This window comes from Corvus kubaryi, unplaced genomic scaffold, assembly GCF_017639235.1.
Source record: "Corvus kubaryi isolate FWS band 111438036 unplaced genomic scaffold, C.kubaryi_AGA036_p1.0 37394, whole genome shotgun sequence".
Classification (NCBI taxonomy): Eukaryota; Metazoa; Chordata; class Aves; order Passeriformes; family Corvidae; genus Corvus; species Corvus kubaryi.
In genome coordinates this window covers 16,432,356-16,452,233 of record NW_024581133.1, presented here as the reverse complement: position 1 = coordinate 16,452,233, position 19,878 = coordinate 16,432,356, and the positions used below count along the sequence as shown (strand labels likewise).

The 19,878-nt window shown below is 36.6% G+C and overlaps 1 protein-coding gene across 7 annotated transcripts in view; it reads left to right on the top strand.

Annotated features, from left to right (window-relative positions):
• Positions 1-19,878, top strand: part of VPS13C (vacuolar protein sorting 13 homolog C) — a 74,301-nt gene that overhangs the window by 15,889 nt on the left and 38,534 nt on the right. For all 7 annotated transcript variants that reach the window (XM_042038942.1, XM_042038939.1, XM_042038938.1 and 4 more), the window contains 28 exons: positions 77-139; positions 745-880; positions 1,452-1,546; positions 2,155-2,297; positions 3,474-3,666; positions 3,815-3,929; positions 4,307-4,443; positions 5,154-5,280; positions 5,914-6,031; positions 6,379-6,508; positions 6,791-6,869; positions 7,595-7,734; positions 8,277-8,430; positions 8,834-8,910; positions 9,085-9,144; positions 10,468-10,621; positions 10,778-10,894; positions 11,842-11,945; positions 12,244-12,411; positions 13,169-13,473; positions 13,723-13,870; positions 14,563-14,671; positions 15,121-15,254; positions 15,561-15,717; positions 16,384-16,463; positions 17,294-17,353; positions 18,434-18,599; positions 19,578-19,694. In XM_042038942.1, the coding sequence (XP_041894876.1) occupies positions 77-139; positions 745-880; positions 1,452-1,546; positions 2,155-2,297; positions 3,474-3,666; positions 3,815-3,929; positions 4,307-4,443; positions 5,154-5,280; positions 5,914-6,031; positions 6,379-6,508; positions 6,791-6,869; positions 7,595-7,734; positions 8,277-8,430; positions 8,834-8,910; positions 9,085-9,144; positions 10,468-10,621; positions 10,778-10,894; positions 11,842-11,945; positions 12,244-12,411; positions 13,169-13,473; positions 13,723-13,870; positions 14,563-14,671; positions 15,121-15,254; positions 15,561-15,717; positions 16,384-16,463; positions 17,294-17,353; positions 18,434-18,599; positions 19,578-19,694 (3,586 nt within the window). The remainder of the gene's footprint in view (positions 1-76; positions 140-744; positions 881-1,451; positions 1,547-2,154; positions 2,298-3,473; positions 3,667-3,814; positions 3,930-4,306; positions 4,444-5,153; positions 5,281-5,913; positions 6,032-6,378; positions 6,509-6,790; positions 6,870-7,594; positions 7,735-8,276; positions 8,431-8,833; positions 8,911-9,084; positions 9,145-10,467; positions 10,622-10,777; positions 10,895-11,841; positions 11,946-12,243; positions 12,412-13,168; positions 13,474-13,722; positions 13,871-14,562; positions 14,672-15,120; positions 15,255-15,560; positions 15,718-16,383; positions 16,464-17,293; positions 17,354-18,433; positions 18,600-19,577; positions 19,695-19,878) is intronic.

The window sequence follows — 19,878 nt, the reverse complement described above, 5'->3', positions numbered from 1 at the left end:
TGGTAGAAGATTTATAGTGGAGAGCCTTTCCTAAACGTGTTGTAGAGGCAAATAATTTGATCATACATTTTTATAGGACCTAGAAAGAAAACTTGACGTCTTCAATATAATCTTAGCAAGACAACAAGCACAAGTTGAGGTAAGGAGTCATTTTTGTTCAGTAATATTGTAGCACTTCAATTAGGATGGTTTTGTCATGATAGTATTTTTTAAAAAATTGTGCTGATGTGTATGATAGGATAGGTAGACAGGAAGACAAGTTTTCTGTCCTTACAGGACAAGAGTAAATTGATTTCCAAACTGGAAACCAGTTCCAAAAAAAGTACGAAAGTTTTAAATGGTACAGGATCGGTCCTCAGGTTTGGTACTACTAGGTTAAGGAATCTACTAGATTTAAGAAATATAATTGCTTTTTGTACTCTCTCTGTCTTTTTGTATAATTCCTACCTTTTCGTAGTCTAAATACTGGTGAAATGTATAAAAAAACCCACAACTGTCCAAAGTAAAAGTAAGGTGTGCTTATGGCTCTGCATGCACAGACACACAGAGACATGTCCCTCACCCTGATCCTCTTTTTGTCTCTGTCTAGTGAGTCAAAGTGCTCTTAATTCCTTGTGGTGTGGTGTTGCCGTCCCTCAGTTAAATGCATGTTTCCCATGCATACATACATAGAATATTTACAGAAAAATAGTAATACTATTAATTATGCATTTTGTCCAACTTGTTTTAATTTCTGGTTTGTAGACAATAAGATCAGGACAAAAATTACTGAAGAAAAAAAGCACTGAAGCAGAAAAGAAAAGTGGAGGATGGTTTGGTGGCTTCTGGGGTAAAAGAGAATCTAGGAAAAAAGAAGATGAAGAATCACCTGTACCTGAAAGTAGGTGTAGATTGTAGTGCACTAATGTCTAGAGAGATATTCGGTCGTCTTCTACATTGAAAAGAAGTGATGGTTTTTTTGCTTCCTACTATGCAGGAGAGGGTATGGCATAAGCAGTGCAATGCAGTATTGATCATTTTATAGTACTACTTACTGAATACTGAGCTGGTAAATAAGGCATTCTCTTAAAATGGCCATAAGCATTTCAGAACCTTGGTGAGGAGAAGAGTGTGGCACTTACATCTGTAGTGATAATTGGCAACAATTGAAACACTCTGTTCCTGGTGATTTGCTGTCTGGATCAGAGGTTCGATCTATTAAAATTCCTGAAATCTATTTTCAACATGGGGAGCTATGGATACTCTTGTAATAAAAATTATTATACATGTGCTACATATGTAACGCCATATATGAAGACTCCTGTGTGAATTATTTTACAATCTGGAATTTAGTGCATTATGACGAATCAATGGAATGTATCAGCACAACTTAAGCAGTAGAAGGCAAATGTGAGGAAAAATGGTAGTTGTTATTTATTAAGGTGCAAATTGTGTGGGTTTTTGGTTTTTAGCTATTGATGAACTAATGACTCCAGAGGAGAAAGCTAAACTTTTTACTGCTATTGGATACAGTGACAGCTCCTATCACCTTTCATTACCGAAGCAGGTAAGCAACCTATGGGATGGTTTAAAAAAACAAACCACACAACAAATTAAGTATAAAGATGCCTTCAGCTCTCTCATTACCTTGAAGAAAGGTGAAGGCTTCAAATTCTGATAGGAAAGATTGTTTGGTTCTTCTGAAGTTGCTGATTGATGCAGTCATAAAATGATGCATATGTTGGGAAGTCAGAACCCTCTCGGCAAGGCCAAGACTTGACATTTAGCAGCAAGAACAACAAAGGCATACGTGCCATGTCTTCTAAAATGTAGTTATTTAATGGGATTATAATGATTTTGGTTGATCTAGAGAGCTGTCTACTAAATATAGTTTAGCTATGCTTGCTTCAGGGTTTAAAAAAAAATTCCTGAATGCTGAAAAGAGATAGACTATACTTGCTCTGCATTTGTTGTATTGCACTACTTTATGTTAAAGAAATGACTGGTAAACATTGGATAAAGCAAAGATTGTACTTTGCTTTCTGCATAGAGATGTGTTTCCAGTCTTAGTTGACTGGAAAACTTGGGCACATTTCAGTTTGTTAAAATGAAGAGTTCTGAAAAATTATTCGTATTGAGATGACTAATTTCAGTTTCCTCTGATCTTCTCACTAGTATGTTGCCCATGTTGTGACACTGAAGCTGTTAAGCACTTCTCTTACAATTAAAGAAGACAAGAATGTGGCAGAAACTCTTAAAGTACAGATAATTGATCTGAGTACTAAGATATCACAGCGCCCAGGAGCACAAGCCATTAAGTAATTGGATTGGTATTTTCTTTTTGTAGAAACATCTCTGCCCCTCCTCACCCCACTCCCCAGCTCCTTAACTTTCCTTGGGTAGTGCTTGTTGTATATTGACTTGTAAATTTGTGGGTGTCCTGTAATTGTACTCTGTTGTAAATAATATAATTTGGTGAATAACATAGAATGGAATGAAGAAGGGAATGCTGTCTGCTGGTTTTCATGAACAATGGCAAGCTCTTTCTTGAATATAAGTGTTGAAGTGCTGAATATGACTCTTGGGAAGTGATAGCTAAGCAGTGTGAAATAGTGTGGCCACCGAACTCCAGCCAAGCTAGTGAATGTGTTACTCACTGCCTACAGAAATGAAAAATTATGTGTGTGTGCTGTGGGTGGGAGATCAGCCAGAGCATAAGATACTGAGACCTTCCTGTGTTTTAAGAGAGGGCACACCGGAAATACTGAACAAAAATTATTGGATTACATGGTCAATGAATAAGATTTCCAGTGTCTGGAAAATGAATTTGTGCACTTTTTGCTTTCATTTGCAGTTCCTTCAGTTCTGGCTTCATACATAAGAACACCAGCTCAGCCACTGACTCTTGAAATATTTTTGCTAAAAACCATTCTGGGGAATTTTCAAGGTGCAGCTTGAATGCTGCAGAGAAACAAAAAGAGCTTTGACATTATTTTCTATAAATGCATGCCATTTAATTTAGTTTGCAAGACTGAAGCAGTAGAACAGATACTCTTATTAGTGTTATGTTCTTGAAAAAAATGTAATTAAGTTATCTCTACAGAGCCAGGCATGTGACACTGATCAAGGCCAAATGTGTTGCCTCCCAAAGTCACAGATTTCAATGGTGGAGGAACAGGACCTGAAAATCAGTTTCTTATGTAATAGATATTTCTAAGGACGAATAAAGTTGGTGTGGTTTGGTGGTGTTCAATGATTTTTTCAAAGGTGTTTTCCTACTGACTCCACTTAACACTGCTGTCAGGGCAGTTCTCAGTACAGAATTCCCATTTGCAGCAAAACAAGTCTGTAACTGCTTTTTAAATCCATACATAACAGTAAACATTACTGAACTTTTTTAATTTATGTAACATAAATATTCTGTTTTTCTTTTCTCTTGACACTGATTCTAACTCTAGCCCAATTACATTTTTTTAACTATTCATCTTCTTTAGGGTTGAAGCAAAGCTTGAAAACTGGTATGTTACAGGCCTGAGACAAGAAAACATTGTACCATCTCTCGTGGCTTCCATAGGGGATAGCAAATCTTCTCTGCTTAAGATTGAGTTTGATGTTAACCCAGAGGACAGTACAGCTGACCAGAGCCTTACTATTGAATCACAGCCTGTGGAAATAAAATATGATGCAGTGAGTAGTAACCAAAACTCTCAGCTCTTTCTGACTCCTCTTTCTCTGCTGTTACTCTCCTTGCTCTGTCGAGATCTGATTTTGAATTTTTATTGTGTGACTTCTATGTATATTGCTAATTCTTGTCTTTTTTTTTTTTTTTTTTAAGAGAACAATAAATGCAATGGTAGAATTCTTTCAGACAAGTAAGGGAATGGATCTTGAAAGATTAACAACAGCCACATTAATGAAACTGGAAGAAATCAAGGAAAGAACTGCTACAGGTAAGACAGTAACAAATCTCAATGAAGGTGAACCCTTATAATGTTTCAATATAATAATGTTTCAATATGTTTCAATGCCTAAACACTTGATTTGTTTTGATTGATGGCCAAATAGCAGGATTGGGATTTTTCCTTGAGATGGTGCCGTTTCAGTTGGGATAGTATTAATTTCTTCTCACTTGGTGACTTGGAGGTTTAATGGATGTTTTGTGGGAAGGAGCATTGAGTTCACTGAAAAATCAGTAGAATGCTACAAAAGCAAGTCTTGACACAAGAGGCTTTATCTTTCAGATAACATCTTTTTGGATGCTGACTGGCACAATTGTTTCACTTGTGAATAGTATTTACATTTCAATGCCCTTTCCTTTTTGTTTAAGGATTAGTTCATATTATCGAAATGCGGAAAGTCCTTGACTTGAAGATTAATCTGAAACCTTCCTACCTTGTGGTTCCACAGACTGGTTTCTACCATGAAAATTCAGATTTGCTGATTTTGGACTTTGGTACATTTCAGGTATATAAATGATTCAGATATATAAATGACCTCTCTTATGAGCTCAGGGGAAGCAAATATTCTCTTTTAACATAGCTGTCATCTGAAACCATCTTGCTTTCAGAAGGCAGGGTGATCATCTGTGTTTTTAATGCGTGTGTTTTTAACTTGCCATATTTCTTACCAAGTAGATTTGGGTCAGCAGTTTGATCAGAGTTGTTAGGTTATCTTTGACATACTTGTACGAGTTAATCCTCCTCAGGAAGCTTGTTCATATTGTAATTGTGACTGTAATACCATATCATTTAGTATCTTCCATTTCTTCAGCAGTGTTTTCTGTGAAATGATAGCCTTTTATTAATAAAAGGGAATATAATATTTCTCTTGAAATTTGAAAATTATTTCCCTTGTTTCTATAAAATGGAAAGGTTGCAGTCATTTAACTTGACTTCATGACTGATTAAATATTTATTTTAGTTGTATTCCATAGGTAAAATTATAGACCAGTGAAAAAAATTCTTTTTGCATAGCTTGAATTAAGTGGATTTATGGAAATAACAACAAAAAAATCTACTTATCAAGAATAAGTGAAGTGGGAAATTACTTATTTTCTCTGTAAGACTCCAAATGCCAATTATTAACTCCTATGAATCATCTTTTCATCTTCACTAGAATGAATAGCACATGTTGGTTTTAATGATTTAATTTTATTTTGTTTGTTATGTGTTTAGCTGAACAGCATAAATCAAGGCAGTAGCGAAGCTTCTAGCTTTTCATCTTTAGAGGAGATTATGGACAAAGCTTATGACAAATTTGATGTGAAAATTAAAAATGTGCAACTTCTTTTTGGAAGAACAGGTAACATAACAACATAGCTGCTGTTTATGCAAAAGATTGTCAAAGGCTACCTACCTGTAATAAACAAATATTTTTTTTAATAAAAAAAAAAGACAAACTAAAATCAGTAGTTAATGGAAAGTTAGGTTATAACACATGTTTGGTGCCAAACTTTGAAAAAATTGGTTAGTTTCTCTTCAAACAGCTGCTCACTTTTTGTTTGGACTTGTGCATCACTTTGATGGTAGCAATGAATGTAAATGAATAGAACTATTATGTTTTCCATCACGTGCAGGAGAAGCACAGCTAAAGTTTGCCTTAGTACTTAAATTTCTGTAATCAATAGAATGATAGGTTGCTGTTTTATCTTTTATCTGTCTATGTATCTGTCTATTCATCTGTTTTTCTAGGGGTCAGTGTAGGTACATCTTTTAGTGTAGAATTTGGTTTAATTTTGCTAAGGCAGAAATGTTCACAAATGGGATTAAATGCTCTTAAAATACTTGACCTAAGTTGTTTTAGGTTTCTTTAGTTGGTGAGTGGGTTTTTTTACCCTCCTAGTGATACACCACAAGTAGTTACTTTAATGATGCCTTAATTAAAACAATCAGTGAGTGATGATTTTTTTCATCTAAATTTACTGGACATTTTCAGGTGAAGACTGGAAGAAGGCTCGTTTCCAACATCCATCAACTCTGCACATTTTGCAGCCTATGGATATTCACGTACAGTTGGCAAAATCAATGGTGGAAAGAGATTCCAGGATGGCAAAGTAATATATTAATGTTGAAAAGACTCGTTTATAATTACTGTGTACTTAGAGAAAAGAAAGCTGTGTTTTCCCTAAAGGTTCAGTTGCACTTCATAATTTGCAGGTATTAACTAAGAAGTAGAAATAGGTTACTACTGTTGGCAAAATCTTTTTTGGGTAGTAGTTCCCTGGACCCTTTGCTTGTTACTAACTACTGCTTAATTTAAGTCCAAGCCCTGTTTTGATGGAGAATCCCTGGCTTTACTGATATGTGATCTTTATATAGGAGTATCCATATTGGTAGTATTTAAATGAAGAATTGGTACCTTTTTGTTTAGGAGTTTAATCAGTTGGTTTTTTTTAAAAAGGTTTAAAGTGTCAGGAGGACTTCCTTTGGTGCATGTCAGACTCTCTGACCAGAAAATGAAGGCAATCTTTGATCTGATTGATAGCATTCCACTGCCTCAGAAGTCATCTATGTCAATTCCAAGCACAAAGGTAAGCTGACAACTAAGAAAACTGAGGGGAAAAAAAAGGCATCACTAGGCAAGGTCTTCATTGACTTACCATCAGAACATTCTGGGCTTCCTCAAACAAGGCTGGTGGAGCCTTTGCCATTGTCCTGCTGCTTTCAATGTAAGTATTGGCAGAGCTGACCTTGCCAAAGAATGTGGGGGAGGCATTGTGGAACATTCATCATCAGAAGAAAATATGAGCATACCAAGTTATATAAACTTTAAAATACTGTATTGGTTATTTTCCTCTTTTTCTTCCCTCCAGGTACCAGCTATTCCCACAATTCCTGTTGTTGGTAAAGGGTTACTTAATACACCTCAGTTGTTAGCAGAAATAGTGTCAGGTAAGAAGGTACAGATGTCTTTGTAAAGGTAGAAGGCTGTAACTTAAGGAACAGCTAATACTTCCATATTATTGTTATTGATGTTAAAACATATAAGGACAACAGAGATCAGCATGATAGGTTGTGTCTACCCTCAAGTGCATAAGGAGATTTGATTGATGCTGATGTTACCTCGGAATAATAAACTTGCTTTTTCTAAAAAGCAAACCTGCTTTGTTTTGATAATTAATATTATGCATGAGCAACCTCTTCAAATGAGTGAACTGTGAATACAGACTGTGTCAGGTTGTTCTGACTGTTTTGCATTAGCAAAGCTCTCCTTTTTCTGAAAAGACAGAACTAGAATAACACATTACTGAAAAATTACTGTATTGACACTGTGGATTTGAGCTTTTATTTCCATGGCTGTTCTAGAGCTGAACTTCCCATAGTGGAACTGAGACACTTGTTTCCTGGAGCTTCCCTTATTATTACTTGCTTATGTGTTCTTGAATATGTCTAATGATGCCTCTAGACTCTAGTGCTGTCCTTAATAGGGCTTTAATTTTGTTCAGTTCCCATCCAGTGGGAAAGAGAGCAGTATAGATCTAAAGTGTATTTTGTCAGGTTAGGTTTAAACTGCTCAGGCAGTTAAAAAAAATGCAACCAGAACGGGAAAGAGAGGGTGGAATATTTACCCCCATTTCTGGAAAAAGTTTACTGAGGAAGTAATTTCACTTCTGTAGACTCTGAAGAAGAATATTTTGATTTTGACGAAAGCTTTGAACCAACTGACAGTTCAGTAATTAAAGGAGAAGAAATAAGAAAAGAGGAGCCTGCTCAGGAGGAACTGATAGATCTTCAGTTGAAGTTTGAAATTAAAGAAGTATGTTTGTAATTCTATTTTCCTCTACCTAAAGAATACTTCTAAAAAAATCCAATATTCATTTACTGGCGTTCTTCAGATTAGTGGATGCAAAAACATAATCACCAAACAAAAAAAATACGTGTATACATGTGCATATTTCTATGCATATGAGTTATTTCTTATCTGTATGTGATGCATATAAATAAAACATAATACATACGCACAGATAAAGTATGTATAAAAAAAATTCCCTTATTGGAGTATTTTTAGTAGAAAAAAATAGTACCAGGTCATAATTAGGGGGTGGGGAGTGGGAAGTTTGCACTGGAAGAACGAAGTCAGTACCCAGATAGGTCTCTTGCAAAGACAAAATCCCCAAATATTTTTTATGTTTATATCTTTCACCATCAAACAATCACTTTTTCTTTCTATTTTATACTCTTTAGTCTGTAATAAAAACAGTGCTTCCAACAAAGTAGGGAGGGCATTAATTTTGCACTTTTTTTGGTGAGATTACTACATGTGAAAAGATGGTATAACCATATTTCTTGCTCATCCAGGTTTTAGTAGAACTCACCAGGCAAAAGAAAATTGAGGAAACAGTACTTGTATTTGATGTAATGCATCTTGGGACAGAAGCTACTGTCAAAACCTATAATTTAGCAGCTGTATCTTATTTGAAGAAAATAAGCTTGGATTACTATGGAATTGGAGGTAATAAGCAATGGCAGAGAAGTAGACGTGTGTGTGTGTGTAGCAGGTACTCTGAACTGCCCTGTGCCTTGTGCTCACTGAAATGGAAGTGTTGTCCCAGTTTCCCAGGTAATGTGCAGCTGTCCATTGGCAGTGCTTGTGCCTGTGGTACAGTTGAGAAGCTCTGGACTCTCACCATAATGCTTATGGGATAAATAAATGGCTTAGGGCTCAGTCTTTGGATGGAGAAGGGTTTTGCCTTTTTGGACTTAGCATAAGAGAAACCAGTGACTCATATTTGGTGGTGCAATGTATTTTAGCAAATGGTACTGAAAGTTAATCCCTACCTTCAAGGCACAGGTCGTTTGGTTCTCTGAAGGAACAGAAACGATCCTGATTCTTGTTTATCTCTTGTGTTTTACAGGTAAAAAAGCACCCATTCATCTAATTAGTTCCTCAGACAAGCCTGGCTTAGACCTTCTGAAGGTGGAATATGTCAAGGTATACACAAAGCTTTTAAAAATTATTTTTAAAGCATTTCTACATGTTCTTAAAACAGTCTATATATAGTCCTAGAGCTACTATTCAGAGCTAATTGGATTGTTTTGTATCTTCTAAAGAGGACAGTGACTGGTTGGAATTAATATTAACCTTCATGCAAATCATTATTTTCAGGCTGACAGAAATGGGCCACAGTTTCAGACAATTTTTGACAACACTGAACAGATGATTCAAGTGAGTGTTTGCAGATTTTATTGCTTATTTTCTTTTGGTTTGCTTGCTCAGAACAGAGGAATTAATAAGAGTTGTTTTGCTTTCCTGTTTTCCTGCCCACCAGCCTTCCAGTAGGAGATTTCAGGTGTTAAAACATTCTTGAAAATTTTTATCCCACTTAAGAGCAGAAAGTTTGTCTGTTGAACTGTGCTGAAAAAGTCTGTCTAGCTCACGTGGATGAAATTCAAACTACTGTAAGAATGCACCTTCTCATGCATCAGGGATCATGATATTCAGTGGCCCAGTATGGGAAACTGTAGTGGAGTCACAGAGTCTTTCATGTCAAATAATCTGTATTGTGAGTGCCATGTATTCAGGACTCTGTTGGCTGTCTTTCATGAGAAGTCTAAACCCATGTCTGAGTGTGGGGTTTTTTTTACTAATGGTGTATTTTTGAGTCAGATTTCAATCTAAGGAAAAATAGTGACCTGAGGCATTCTTGAAATAAAGTACAGAGGATGGTGTTTTCTGTGATAGGTACTTTCTCCTCTTTATACCTTTATGGCATTTTGCCTGCCACATTTTAGTGTGAGGACTGAAATATTTCACTTGTAACTTAATAGTTTTAGAGTGTCTATAGATTTCATCAGGGAACTTTAGTTAATACTGAAATCTTTTTGCCAAAAAGAAGTTCCTGAAGCTGAAGCAGGAGATGACAGTTCTAGTACTCCAGTGCTGCTGAGTTAACTGTCTTCACACTATGGGGTAGTGCTAATGTTAAGAGAACTCAATTTTCTGTACGTCGTCTGAAGTTGCTGTTGCCTTGCAGCTCTTCAATGGGACTTCTGTGCCTGGAAGAATTGCATTTGGGCTCTATTTCCAGTTTCAAGGCCATTCAAGTGGACAACTTTTATTAAACTACACAGCCAGCACTTACCTTTTGGACTCCTTAGTGGATTTACTGAGGAGTACCTATATTCTAAATATCTGCATGTCAGCCACCTGCCATTTACCCATTCTGGTAGTACTGTTATTGCAGGAGCATTCAAGCCCAAGGCTGTGTTTGACAAAATTAGTTTTGTATCACTGTTTTTGTACTGAGGAGGTTATAGGTTAGCAGTTACAGCTGTAGCAGCTGGGTTGTTGCTAGGTTTTCTTACTTTGTAAGCTTATCCCCTTTCTGCTTTACAGGAAGTTTTTCCTTTATGATCTCTTGCTGGTCACACATGCAGCTTTTCTGTTTGTAAAGAATGTTTCTGTTGCACTGGGTGCTTTTGCACCTCAGTCCAACTCTTACACTTTTAAGATATTGTTTGGTCCTATGGCGTCTCATGTTTTCAACAGGTAACTTTTTCATCATTGAACCTCCTGTTGCATACAGAGGCCCTTATGTCTGCTGTCAGTTTTCTAACAACTATTAGCCCATCAGGCAGTGGTAGAAGTGGAGAGACACCATCCAAAGAAGAAAAGCCAGAAGATGACTCTAGATTGAAGAAAGGTACAGTTGTGATTGTCTAAATGGTGGTTCTAGAAGGATATGTTGCATGCTGGCAAAGCAAATCCAGAGAAATACGATTAGCTTTGTAGAAATAAAGATGAAACTGAAAATACAACTTGTAGGTACCTTGAAAATCTCACCTTCTCTTATTTCTAGTGTCTAGACCTTCCAAGGATAAGGATGTGTTTGACTTCAAGCTTTTTGCCAAGCTGGATGCCTTCTGTTTAAATATTTGTGATGAAAAAAAGAACATTGCAGAGATCAAGATACAAGGTATTAAATTCTTTATTAGTAGTAAGTGCTCTGGTACTTTAGTGTCAAAGCAACAGCTAATAATTGGACTAAAAAATAAGGTGTAAATGTGCAGCATCTGTTTTTATTTATTTGTTTATTTATTGTTTGTGCAAAAATGGCTTGTAGCCTTGTTTTCAAAGTCAGCCTTCAAGTCTGTCATAATGTTCTGGCCTCCAGCTAGAAAAATGTGGTGTGTTATTACTCACGTGATTAGGTTCGTGCTTTGAAGGAGCTTGATTGTGGGTGGCTTTTCATGTTGTACTAAGTGTTGGATATTTTTATGGTATACCATAAAATTATTTAGGATAAATAATTAATTATGATAAAAAACCCCTTAAAAATGTTTTCTTTGGTTTTTAACCCTAGGGGTTTGTTTGGGGTCCTTGTTTTGGTTTTGTTTTCTTGATTGGTTTTACCCCTCGGAAGGGCTATCGATAATTTTTTGGGGCAGTTTCACTTCTGACTGATTATAACTGCCGTCCTCCTAGCTGCCAACGCTCTCGAATGAATATTTAAGAATGTGTGATATGCAAGATTAGTACTGCAGTTCATAAAGTCTTTTGCTTGTGCCCATCTTTAAATCATATAATGTATTCACACAAGATTATGTATGCAAAAGTATTGTATTCAAATAATTCAGTATAGTAACATCTTTTCCGATAGAAAATCTCAATGCACTCAATAGCTTGCTTATTAAGAAGTGGATTATTGTTGGTATTTTTCTATGAATAGTAGCTCAGTTATTTCCAGAGATGATTGATATTGAGACAGTATCTGTATTAGAAATATTTCTATTTTGTTTTGGATGAAGCTGTAGTACTTAAAGCTTAGTAACTTTTCCTCACTTCCTCTGCTGGTGTCCCCACCCTGAAAGTGAATGTTACTTCTGCTATGCAAGACTCTGTTTCTATTTTTGTACTTTGCAGGTCTTGACTCATCTCTTTGCCTTCAGCCGAGTCACACTGTATTCTTCGCCCGACTTAAAGACATAGTTGTCACAGATGTTGATTCAAGGACCCTTCATAAAAAAGTACTCAACTACAAGATTTTAACTTTTACTTGATTCTTGGTTAGTTTGATGTGGATAAAAGTGAAATGTAATACATATTCCACTCCTCTAGAAGTCTTTGATTTCTCATGAATAAGTATTTTCAAGTAAGATACATCATAAAGAATAATTTTCATATTACAAGAATGGATGCCTAAAAGATTAGAAACCTAGTAATCTAACTTGTAATCTGATAGGCTGATGGTATCTTTAGTTCTTTGTGCTAAGTACCTTTGTAGAAGCTGCTGATGGCCGGTGGGTGCTGTTTCTCTCTTTCTAGGCTTTGTCTATAGTGGGAGATGAAGTTTTCAGTTTCAATCTGACATTAAATCCTCATGCTACTGAGGGAGAAGCGTACACTGACATGTCAAAAGTGGATGGTACCGTATGTTTGAAAGTGGGCTGTATCCAACTGGTGTATCTTCACAAATTTCTCATGTCTCTCCTGGTAAGTCTTATTCCCTTTGTATGTTTCTGCAGCATTCTCAGATCAGTCTCCCAGGCTGTGCCCTCAGTACAAGTGGTAGCTTCAGTTTCTGAAAGAGAAGGGATGGGCTTAATTTTTCATGTGTACTGTTAAAAAACTTTTGTAAGTAACTGGTTTAAATTTCAAGTGGGTCACTTCCCACCCTCACTTTTGGAAACAGAGAAAAACTTGGTGCTGTTGAGGTAGTTTGGGGGTTTTTTGTTTGCTCCCCTTTCCACCCTAGCAAAATTCTGAGTTCATTGCAAACATGTCAGAGCTAACACTAGAGGCAAATCTTCCTGCAGGGTTAGATGTCATGATGTCTGCAAATTACCCAGTGTAAATATTAGTGTGTTCAAGTACCCTAATGATGGCTTTTTCAATGAAGCACCAGTGGGCTCCCTTGCATTCAGTAGGTTCTTTAATAGGAATTCAGTAATATTCACTGAGGGCAAGAGGGACTTTCAAAATTGTGTCCGTAAAAGCTCTAATGAGCTAAGTAGTCTTGTAGCTAAGGAAAGAAGAAAAAATGGAGATGGATTTAAAATAAGTGGATTATACTGATTAGTACTTCTTTGACCCCCAAAGGTCATGACAGAAGGCATTCAGTTGTCTTTTCCCATGGAAAATTCAACACAGTAGGCAGCATAATTGGTGGATGATGATGTAGAATGAGAAAGTAATCTGGGTTAAAAACTGTTTACAGACATTTCTCCTTTCTCTTCAACTGCTTTTCTAGACCTTCTTGAACAACTTCCAGGCAGCTAAGGAGGCACTGAGTGCTGCTGCAGTCCAAGCTGCAGAAAAGGCTGCTACCAGTGTGAAAGACCTGGCCCAAAGGAGTTTTCGGCTTGCAATGGACATTCACTTGAAAGCACCAGTTATACTTATCCCCCAGTCCTCTGTTTCCCCCAATGCAATAGTAATAGATCTTGGCTTGATTAAGGTTCAGAACCAGTTTGTCTTGGTGTCCCCAGAAGGCAGTTCACTCCCTCCAGTCATTGACAAAATGGATGTGCAGCTGACAAAGCTGAAACTATCGAGGTACAGTGATTAATACTCTGTAGAACATTAATGTTCTTGCCTAGAAACCATGGTTGGTGCTAGTGTCAAATATGTGGTATTAAAATGCTAGCCTGTTATCTTAGAGCAATTAGATCAGTAATAAAATCAGAAACTGTTCTGCTCAGGAAAGTGTTTGGTGTTACATTTGAGATTTAAGATTTTTTAAAATCTAACATGTGACTTTCAACTTCCCAACTGTTTTCTTTCTTTTCCTCTCTGTGTTTCCAGGACCACTGTGGAGACAGATTTGTCACATCCAGATATTCAGATACTTCACCCTATTAATTTAAGTCTGTCTGTGAAACGAAATCTCTCTGCAACTTGGTTTCACAAGTTACCAGTGCTGGAGGTCACGGGGTGTCTGGATACAATGAATGTAAGTCTTGTGAGAAGGTGGTGATAATACATATTGTGAGAGCAACCCTTAATGTTATTTCTGGACACAAACGGGCAACAAGCTGCAAATTTTGAGTAGGCGTGAAGTGGATTTCAGGAATGTAACAGGATTTAACCCCACCTAGATGAATGTAGAGGTTTAAAAGAATTGCATAAATGGTTTTGTGACCAGTTCTCTCAGCAAGAATTCTTTAAAGTGTTTTGCTTTTTTTTCTTTAAAAATGGAATCTTCTTGAGAGGAGTTTAAATTAATGCAAATATTTGCTTTAGTAACTCCAGCTTCCTATCTTCCATCACCCTTGAGTGGGATACTTGTTTTTTGTAGCATTTTATGTACTGTGAAAGAAAGTTCCAGGGACATCTTGGGTGAAACTGGAATAAAATATCATGAAGGGGCACGTCATTGACAGGAATGTATTAAAGGCATAGGTATGTTAAATTGCTGCAGTGTATATTAATACAGCTTGGGAGGTCAAAACCTTCCATCTCCTCAGACTTTAACAATAAGCGGTCAAAAGAATTAAATTTTGTTATTGAAGGGATGATTCTGCTGACAAAATACCTGTAAATAAGCACTCTTTATGCCAGGAAACATTGTTCTGCTTTGTTAGCTGGTGATAAGTTCAAGGAACAGTGTGTTTTTCCTGAGAATTGTGATCTGCCATTTCTTAGGTTGTGATAAGTCAAGAGGATTTGAATGTCTTTCTCAAAGTGTTGACGGAAAACCTGGGTGAAGCAGAGGAAAATCAAATGGATGCAAAATCAGTACTGCAAAAGGAAGGTCAGAGATGGAATTTTATTTGTCATGAATACTAAGCATGTTCACTTTCAGGAGTAAGGAAAAGCATATTATCTGGAAAGCAAGTTTAGATCCCAGAGTATGGTGATAAACTGAGCATTAAGTGATAACCTCTTCTTACTTTTGCAAGGACAATGTCTATACTTTGATACTTCAAGAAACTGGAAACATTACAAGGCAAAATTGGTAAATGTGTTAGCTAAGTTGTCAAGGAACTATCAAGGTATTGAGATGTCAGAGTCACGTTGTTGCCAGAACATGTTTCTATTTCCTTTTCATGCTCTGATGTTAAAGGCTCTGCTTGTGGAAATGTTGCTATCTTATCTTAGGTGAATGTAAGCCATCTAAATGAATAAAAGAATTGTATGTGTTTCTTGAGCTAAACAAATGGTGGCAGTTTCACAAGTTAAGCAATTTATTGACTGTTTCAGGTAAAACCAAAGAACTGGAGAGATCAGTTTTGATACAGGATCAGAGTGTTCCAGAAGGAATGTTGTCTGAAAAGAGAAAAATAACACTAAATGAAGATGTAATCAATATGCTACTTAATTTTGAAATCAAAGAGGTATGTATCCATCTCTACAACTCAATTCTATCTGAACTCGGTACTCAAGTCGTTGCTTGGAAGTAGGGGGTTATAAAGTCCATTTTAACAGTTTGATTTGGCAACAAAAAGAAAACAAGCAAGAGGAACAGAGCAGGGGCCAGAGGAAATCTTTAGCAGACTGGTCTTGTAAAAGGCTCTTTGTAAAAATGCAAAATGTCTAGATTAATATTATGTGTCACATTTAGCTGAGCCTGCTTGTAACTGCCTGCTGTGTCTGAACAGCTTCCCTGAAATATTGAACTTATTTCCCTTTCCTTGTTCAAGGTTGTAATAACCTTGATGAAGCAGGTTCAGAAGGAGAGACATCCATTACATATTCTAACTGTGCTACAGCTTGGAACCAAAACCAAAATTAGAAATCATGAGTTAGCTGCAGCAGCATATCTGAAAAAAATTACAATGAGATGCACTGAAATAAATGGTAAGTCTTCTAGAGAACTGGTACAGTCAGTAGAATGTGTGCAATTGAATTTACAGGCAGAGGATAACATACTAAAAACCAATAATGGGAGGGGGAAGGGTAATTTAGATACTAATCTGTTTTACCTGATACCAAGTTTTACTGCAATTGCTAGAGTTAGAGTTAATGTATTTGAGTGAGTTGCCTACTTTGAGCAGGAAGGGTGTTCCTGAGAAGTATTCCAGCAGTTCAGTGTGTTTTGATGAGCTTCTGATTCTGTGCTTTATGACCAGTTCTGGCAGCACTGGAAATGGGAGTGCTTCCTTAGTTGGTCAGGTAACAATTCAAACTGATGGTGAAGTGATAACTGAAATAGCCATTTATCCAAAGTAGAAAAGTAAGGTTTTGAGTGTGAAAACCTGAAAGTAGGAATGCAAAGAACTTTCAGTTTTGAATCTTGTTTCAGGAGCGAGATAAGTTAATTTTTACTAGTTTAATTTAAAATAAAGTGAATATAGCATTTCACAAGATAATGCTTAATATGCAACTTCTCAGTGAAAACAGCTGTTTAACTCTTTCAGTAAGAATAGTATCTAATTAGCATGGAATAGAGAATTAGCATAGATACGTTGGTGGAGTAAAGCTTGTGAGTGGAAACACTTCACATTTTTATTTCTTTGTTTGCAGACTCAAAAGGAGATCCTCTTTGCATTCTTAATTCCTCAAGCGAGACAGATGAACATCTTTTGAAAATGGAATATATTAAGGTTTCAATACATTTTCACTAAGATTACATGGAGAGTAAAATAAGGCTTCCTTACTTAGCCTGTAGAATTGTATCTAAAACTAACGCAGGCCTTCTCCCAAATACCTGTTTTTCAGTTTAGCATTTAATTGAATCCTCCACTGCTTCCATATAGTGCTTGCTTCATAAGGCAATGCTATTACTGAAATCACTGGCAAGACAAGTACTTATTTGTGTTCTGTGTGTACAGCACAAATGAGTAGCTTTGTGAAACTTAACAGGTGAGGTGGTCCTTGCCTGTGGAAGTGAAGAGTGACTCTACAGGTGATAAAACTCACATTTGAGGAGTGATATGTTGGTAGCTAAAAAAAGGCCTTCAAAAATTGCATGAATACTTGGGAATCTGATAGGTTGTAGAACCAGGGGACTCCTCATTACTCTTATCTGTAATGGCATCATTTATGCAGTGAAAAATAAATTAATTTGTGCTGGCAAAGTACAAAGCATAAATTGACCCACTTTAAATAGATTCTAGATGGGAGAAAGTTTTGTAACTGGCCAGTTGAATTTTCACAAGATATGTGCTATGAAATGTCTCTGAGCAGAGCATTGTGAGTACCCCATTCTGGCTGCCTTGCTTGTGCCTTATTTGGAGAACTTGTTTGTTCAGGCTTCATCACTCTCCCTTGTTTCCTTTTGCAGTTGGAATAGTCCTTGTGTGTGGGCCAAATTCAAATAATTCAGTTAATAAAATTATTAATAATTATTTATTAATTATTGGCTAATTCAATAGAGACTGACTGTCCCTTTTTTCTTTTTTTTTTTTTTTTTTTTTTTTTTTTTTCCCCTTAGGCTGACCCGGATGGACCAGACTTTGCTACTACTTACCAAAGCACCAAGCAAAAAATCAATGTAAGTACTGGATGTATTTAAATTTTCATTAAGTTTTTCAAATGGTAGCAGCTGTGTTAGTTGCTCCCTTTTTTTTTTCTCATTGAAGAGAAGAAAGGGATCAAAACCAACCCAAAACCCTGACTCTCATCATTAAAACCTATTGCTTTGTATATAAGTACTTTAAAGACAAATCCAGGTAGAAAAAAAGGATTTTTTTTTTTTTACAGAAGTATTTATTGTATTAATTTTTCTAAACTAAAAACTGTACATTTTTAGCTAGTTAGAAAAATGTTCTTATGAATTTTAACTGAGGCCTTTAGCATGTGCTTTGTTTTTGGGGTGATACACTTAGCAGAGAGCGAAACCAAGGCCTTGTGTTCCAGAGCTTGTAACAGTTAGTAACAGTGAAATTGAGATGTAAGCTGAAATGTCCAAGTAGCATTCTCAGGGTCTTGAGTGCAATTAGTCCTCTTACTTCTCCTGAAAGCATTCATGGGTAATTTTCCTTGGCTTCAGTGACTTTTGAAATAAGCATGTAATTCTGCTTTTAAAATGTTTCCTTTAAAGTAGTGGTGGTGGGTCAAGCTGCTTCTTGATGGCCTTAGGTGGAATAAGTGACTGATGCTGAGTTTCACTAAGTAATACTGGCAAGAGTAGTTGCTGCTCGCATACTCCCTGTTCTGATTGCAAATTTTGAATCTTGGTGTTCTGGTTTTTTGTTGTTGTACCGTGTCTACTAAAATAGCTTCGTATGAGGTTCTGAAGCTGTCAACCAAAGTGCTCCATAGTCCACAATGAAAGGCAGCAGAACTAAAGAGAGTGTCCTGAAAGAGCATAACCACATGAGGCATCAATTTTTAGATTGGCACAGTTCCTCTGTAGCTCTTTTAAGCTTCCCTTAAGCTTTCTGTAGTACCCTCATCTGTTCTGGAGCTCATGTGGTGTGAAGTTGAAGGGGATGGAGATGGAAGAGTCAAATACTTGTGAAATTGAGCAAGACACTTTTTTCCTTTGATTCTATTACAGCAAGTCTGAGTTGTTCGGCAATCGACTACTACTAAATAACAATGTTACTTTGTCTCCTTTCCCTCCTTTTAGGTCATCTTTTCATGCTTGGATATAGTACTTCACACAGAGGCTTTGCTTTCCATCATGAGTTTTCTCACCTTCAGTGTTCCATCAGGTGGTCTTCCCAGTACTGATAAATCATCAGACCACAAGCCTCAAATAAAAGAACAGGAAAAAGGAAGTACCCTTAGACCAGGTAATGTCATATTAAAAAGGCTGTACTTTTGTTGCTTAACAGCATCTCACTTTCGGTTTCAAAGGATATTATTTCAGATGACAGCATTGCAATCTATTTGATGGAAAACAAAGCATGCACAACTGTAAATGGGGAGAAAATAATCTTACTTGAAAAAAAGCACCAGACATTTTTCCTGTGGCTTAATTTTACAAATTCTCCTTACTCAATATAACTTTTCTCTGGGTGGTGGTCTGATTTTTATAATGAAAGTTGAATAAATGATGTTGCAGTGTGCAGCCTTCCCAAAGGTTCAGTGTCACAACCATGTGGCTTTCCAATCTGAAGGCTCTAAAGAGTGCTTACACTGCTGAAAATAAATACTCCTCTGGGGAGGCGAAGAGAGGTTCTGAACTGAATGGTGGTGTGTGTATTTTAATTATGGGTATTTGTAACCTTGAAATAGTAAGATTTTTGCATGGAAGCTCCTGAATGTTTTGTTGGGTCCTGTGTTGTTGATTTTTGTACTTGTAGCGTTGTTTGTGAAATTCAAGGTTTTCTAATTCTAAAACTGTTGTGATTGAGCCCAGTGGCTGTTACATATTGTGTTTCTGCAGTGTTGCTGCAGCTAATACGCCTAAATTGGCCTTGCTACTTGATACAGAGAAGCATTTCTGTGTGAGACGGTGTTTCAAATAATGTCCTGTATGCTGTATTCGCAACTGTTGCATAGAAATTAGGTGTTAATGAGGAGAGAATACATAATCTTGATAGCTTTTGGCCTGTGTTGATTGGTGACAGTTTGTGTGCCTGAAGGAAACTGTGTTAATAAGTTACTTTCTTCTCATTTTGACTAATCATTATTATACCTTTTAGGGAATGACTGCAGGTTGCTTTTGAATAGCTCATGTATGTACAAAACTACTAATTAATATTTGTTTTAAGTAATGGGCTTGTAATACTTGAACTCCTTGTATGTCTCTTGTGTTTCCTATCCAGTGTCTAGTGATGCAGCCCATGATGATGTCTGTGAATTAAAACTGACTGCAAAGCTAAATGCATTCAGTATTACAGTGTGTGATCAGACCTGTAGAATTGCAGACATTAGAATACAAGGTAAGGTGTTTTTTATTTAAATATTAGAAGAAACTGGCTGTAGCCAGAAATAGGCTGTTTCACTCCATTCACTTCCAACAGGCCAGTGTGTGCACTGCAGATCTCTAACATGTGTTTAAATGTATTTTGATTGTATGAAATGATCTGCAAGGAAAAAATGTTTGACTCAGAAAAAGAAGACGAT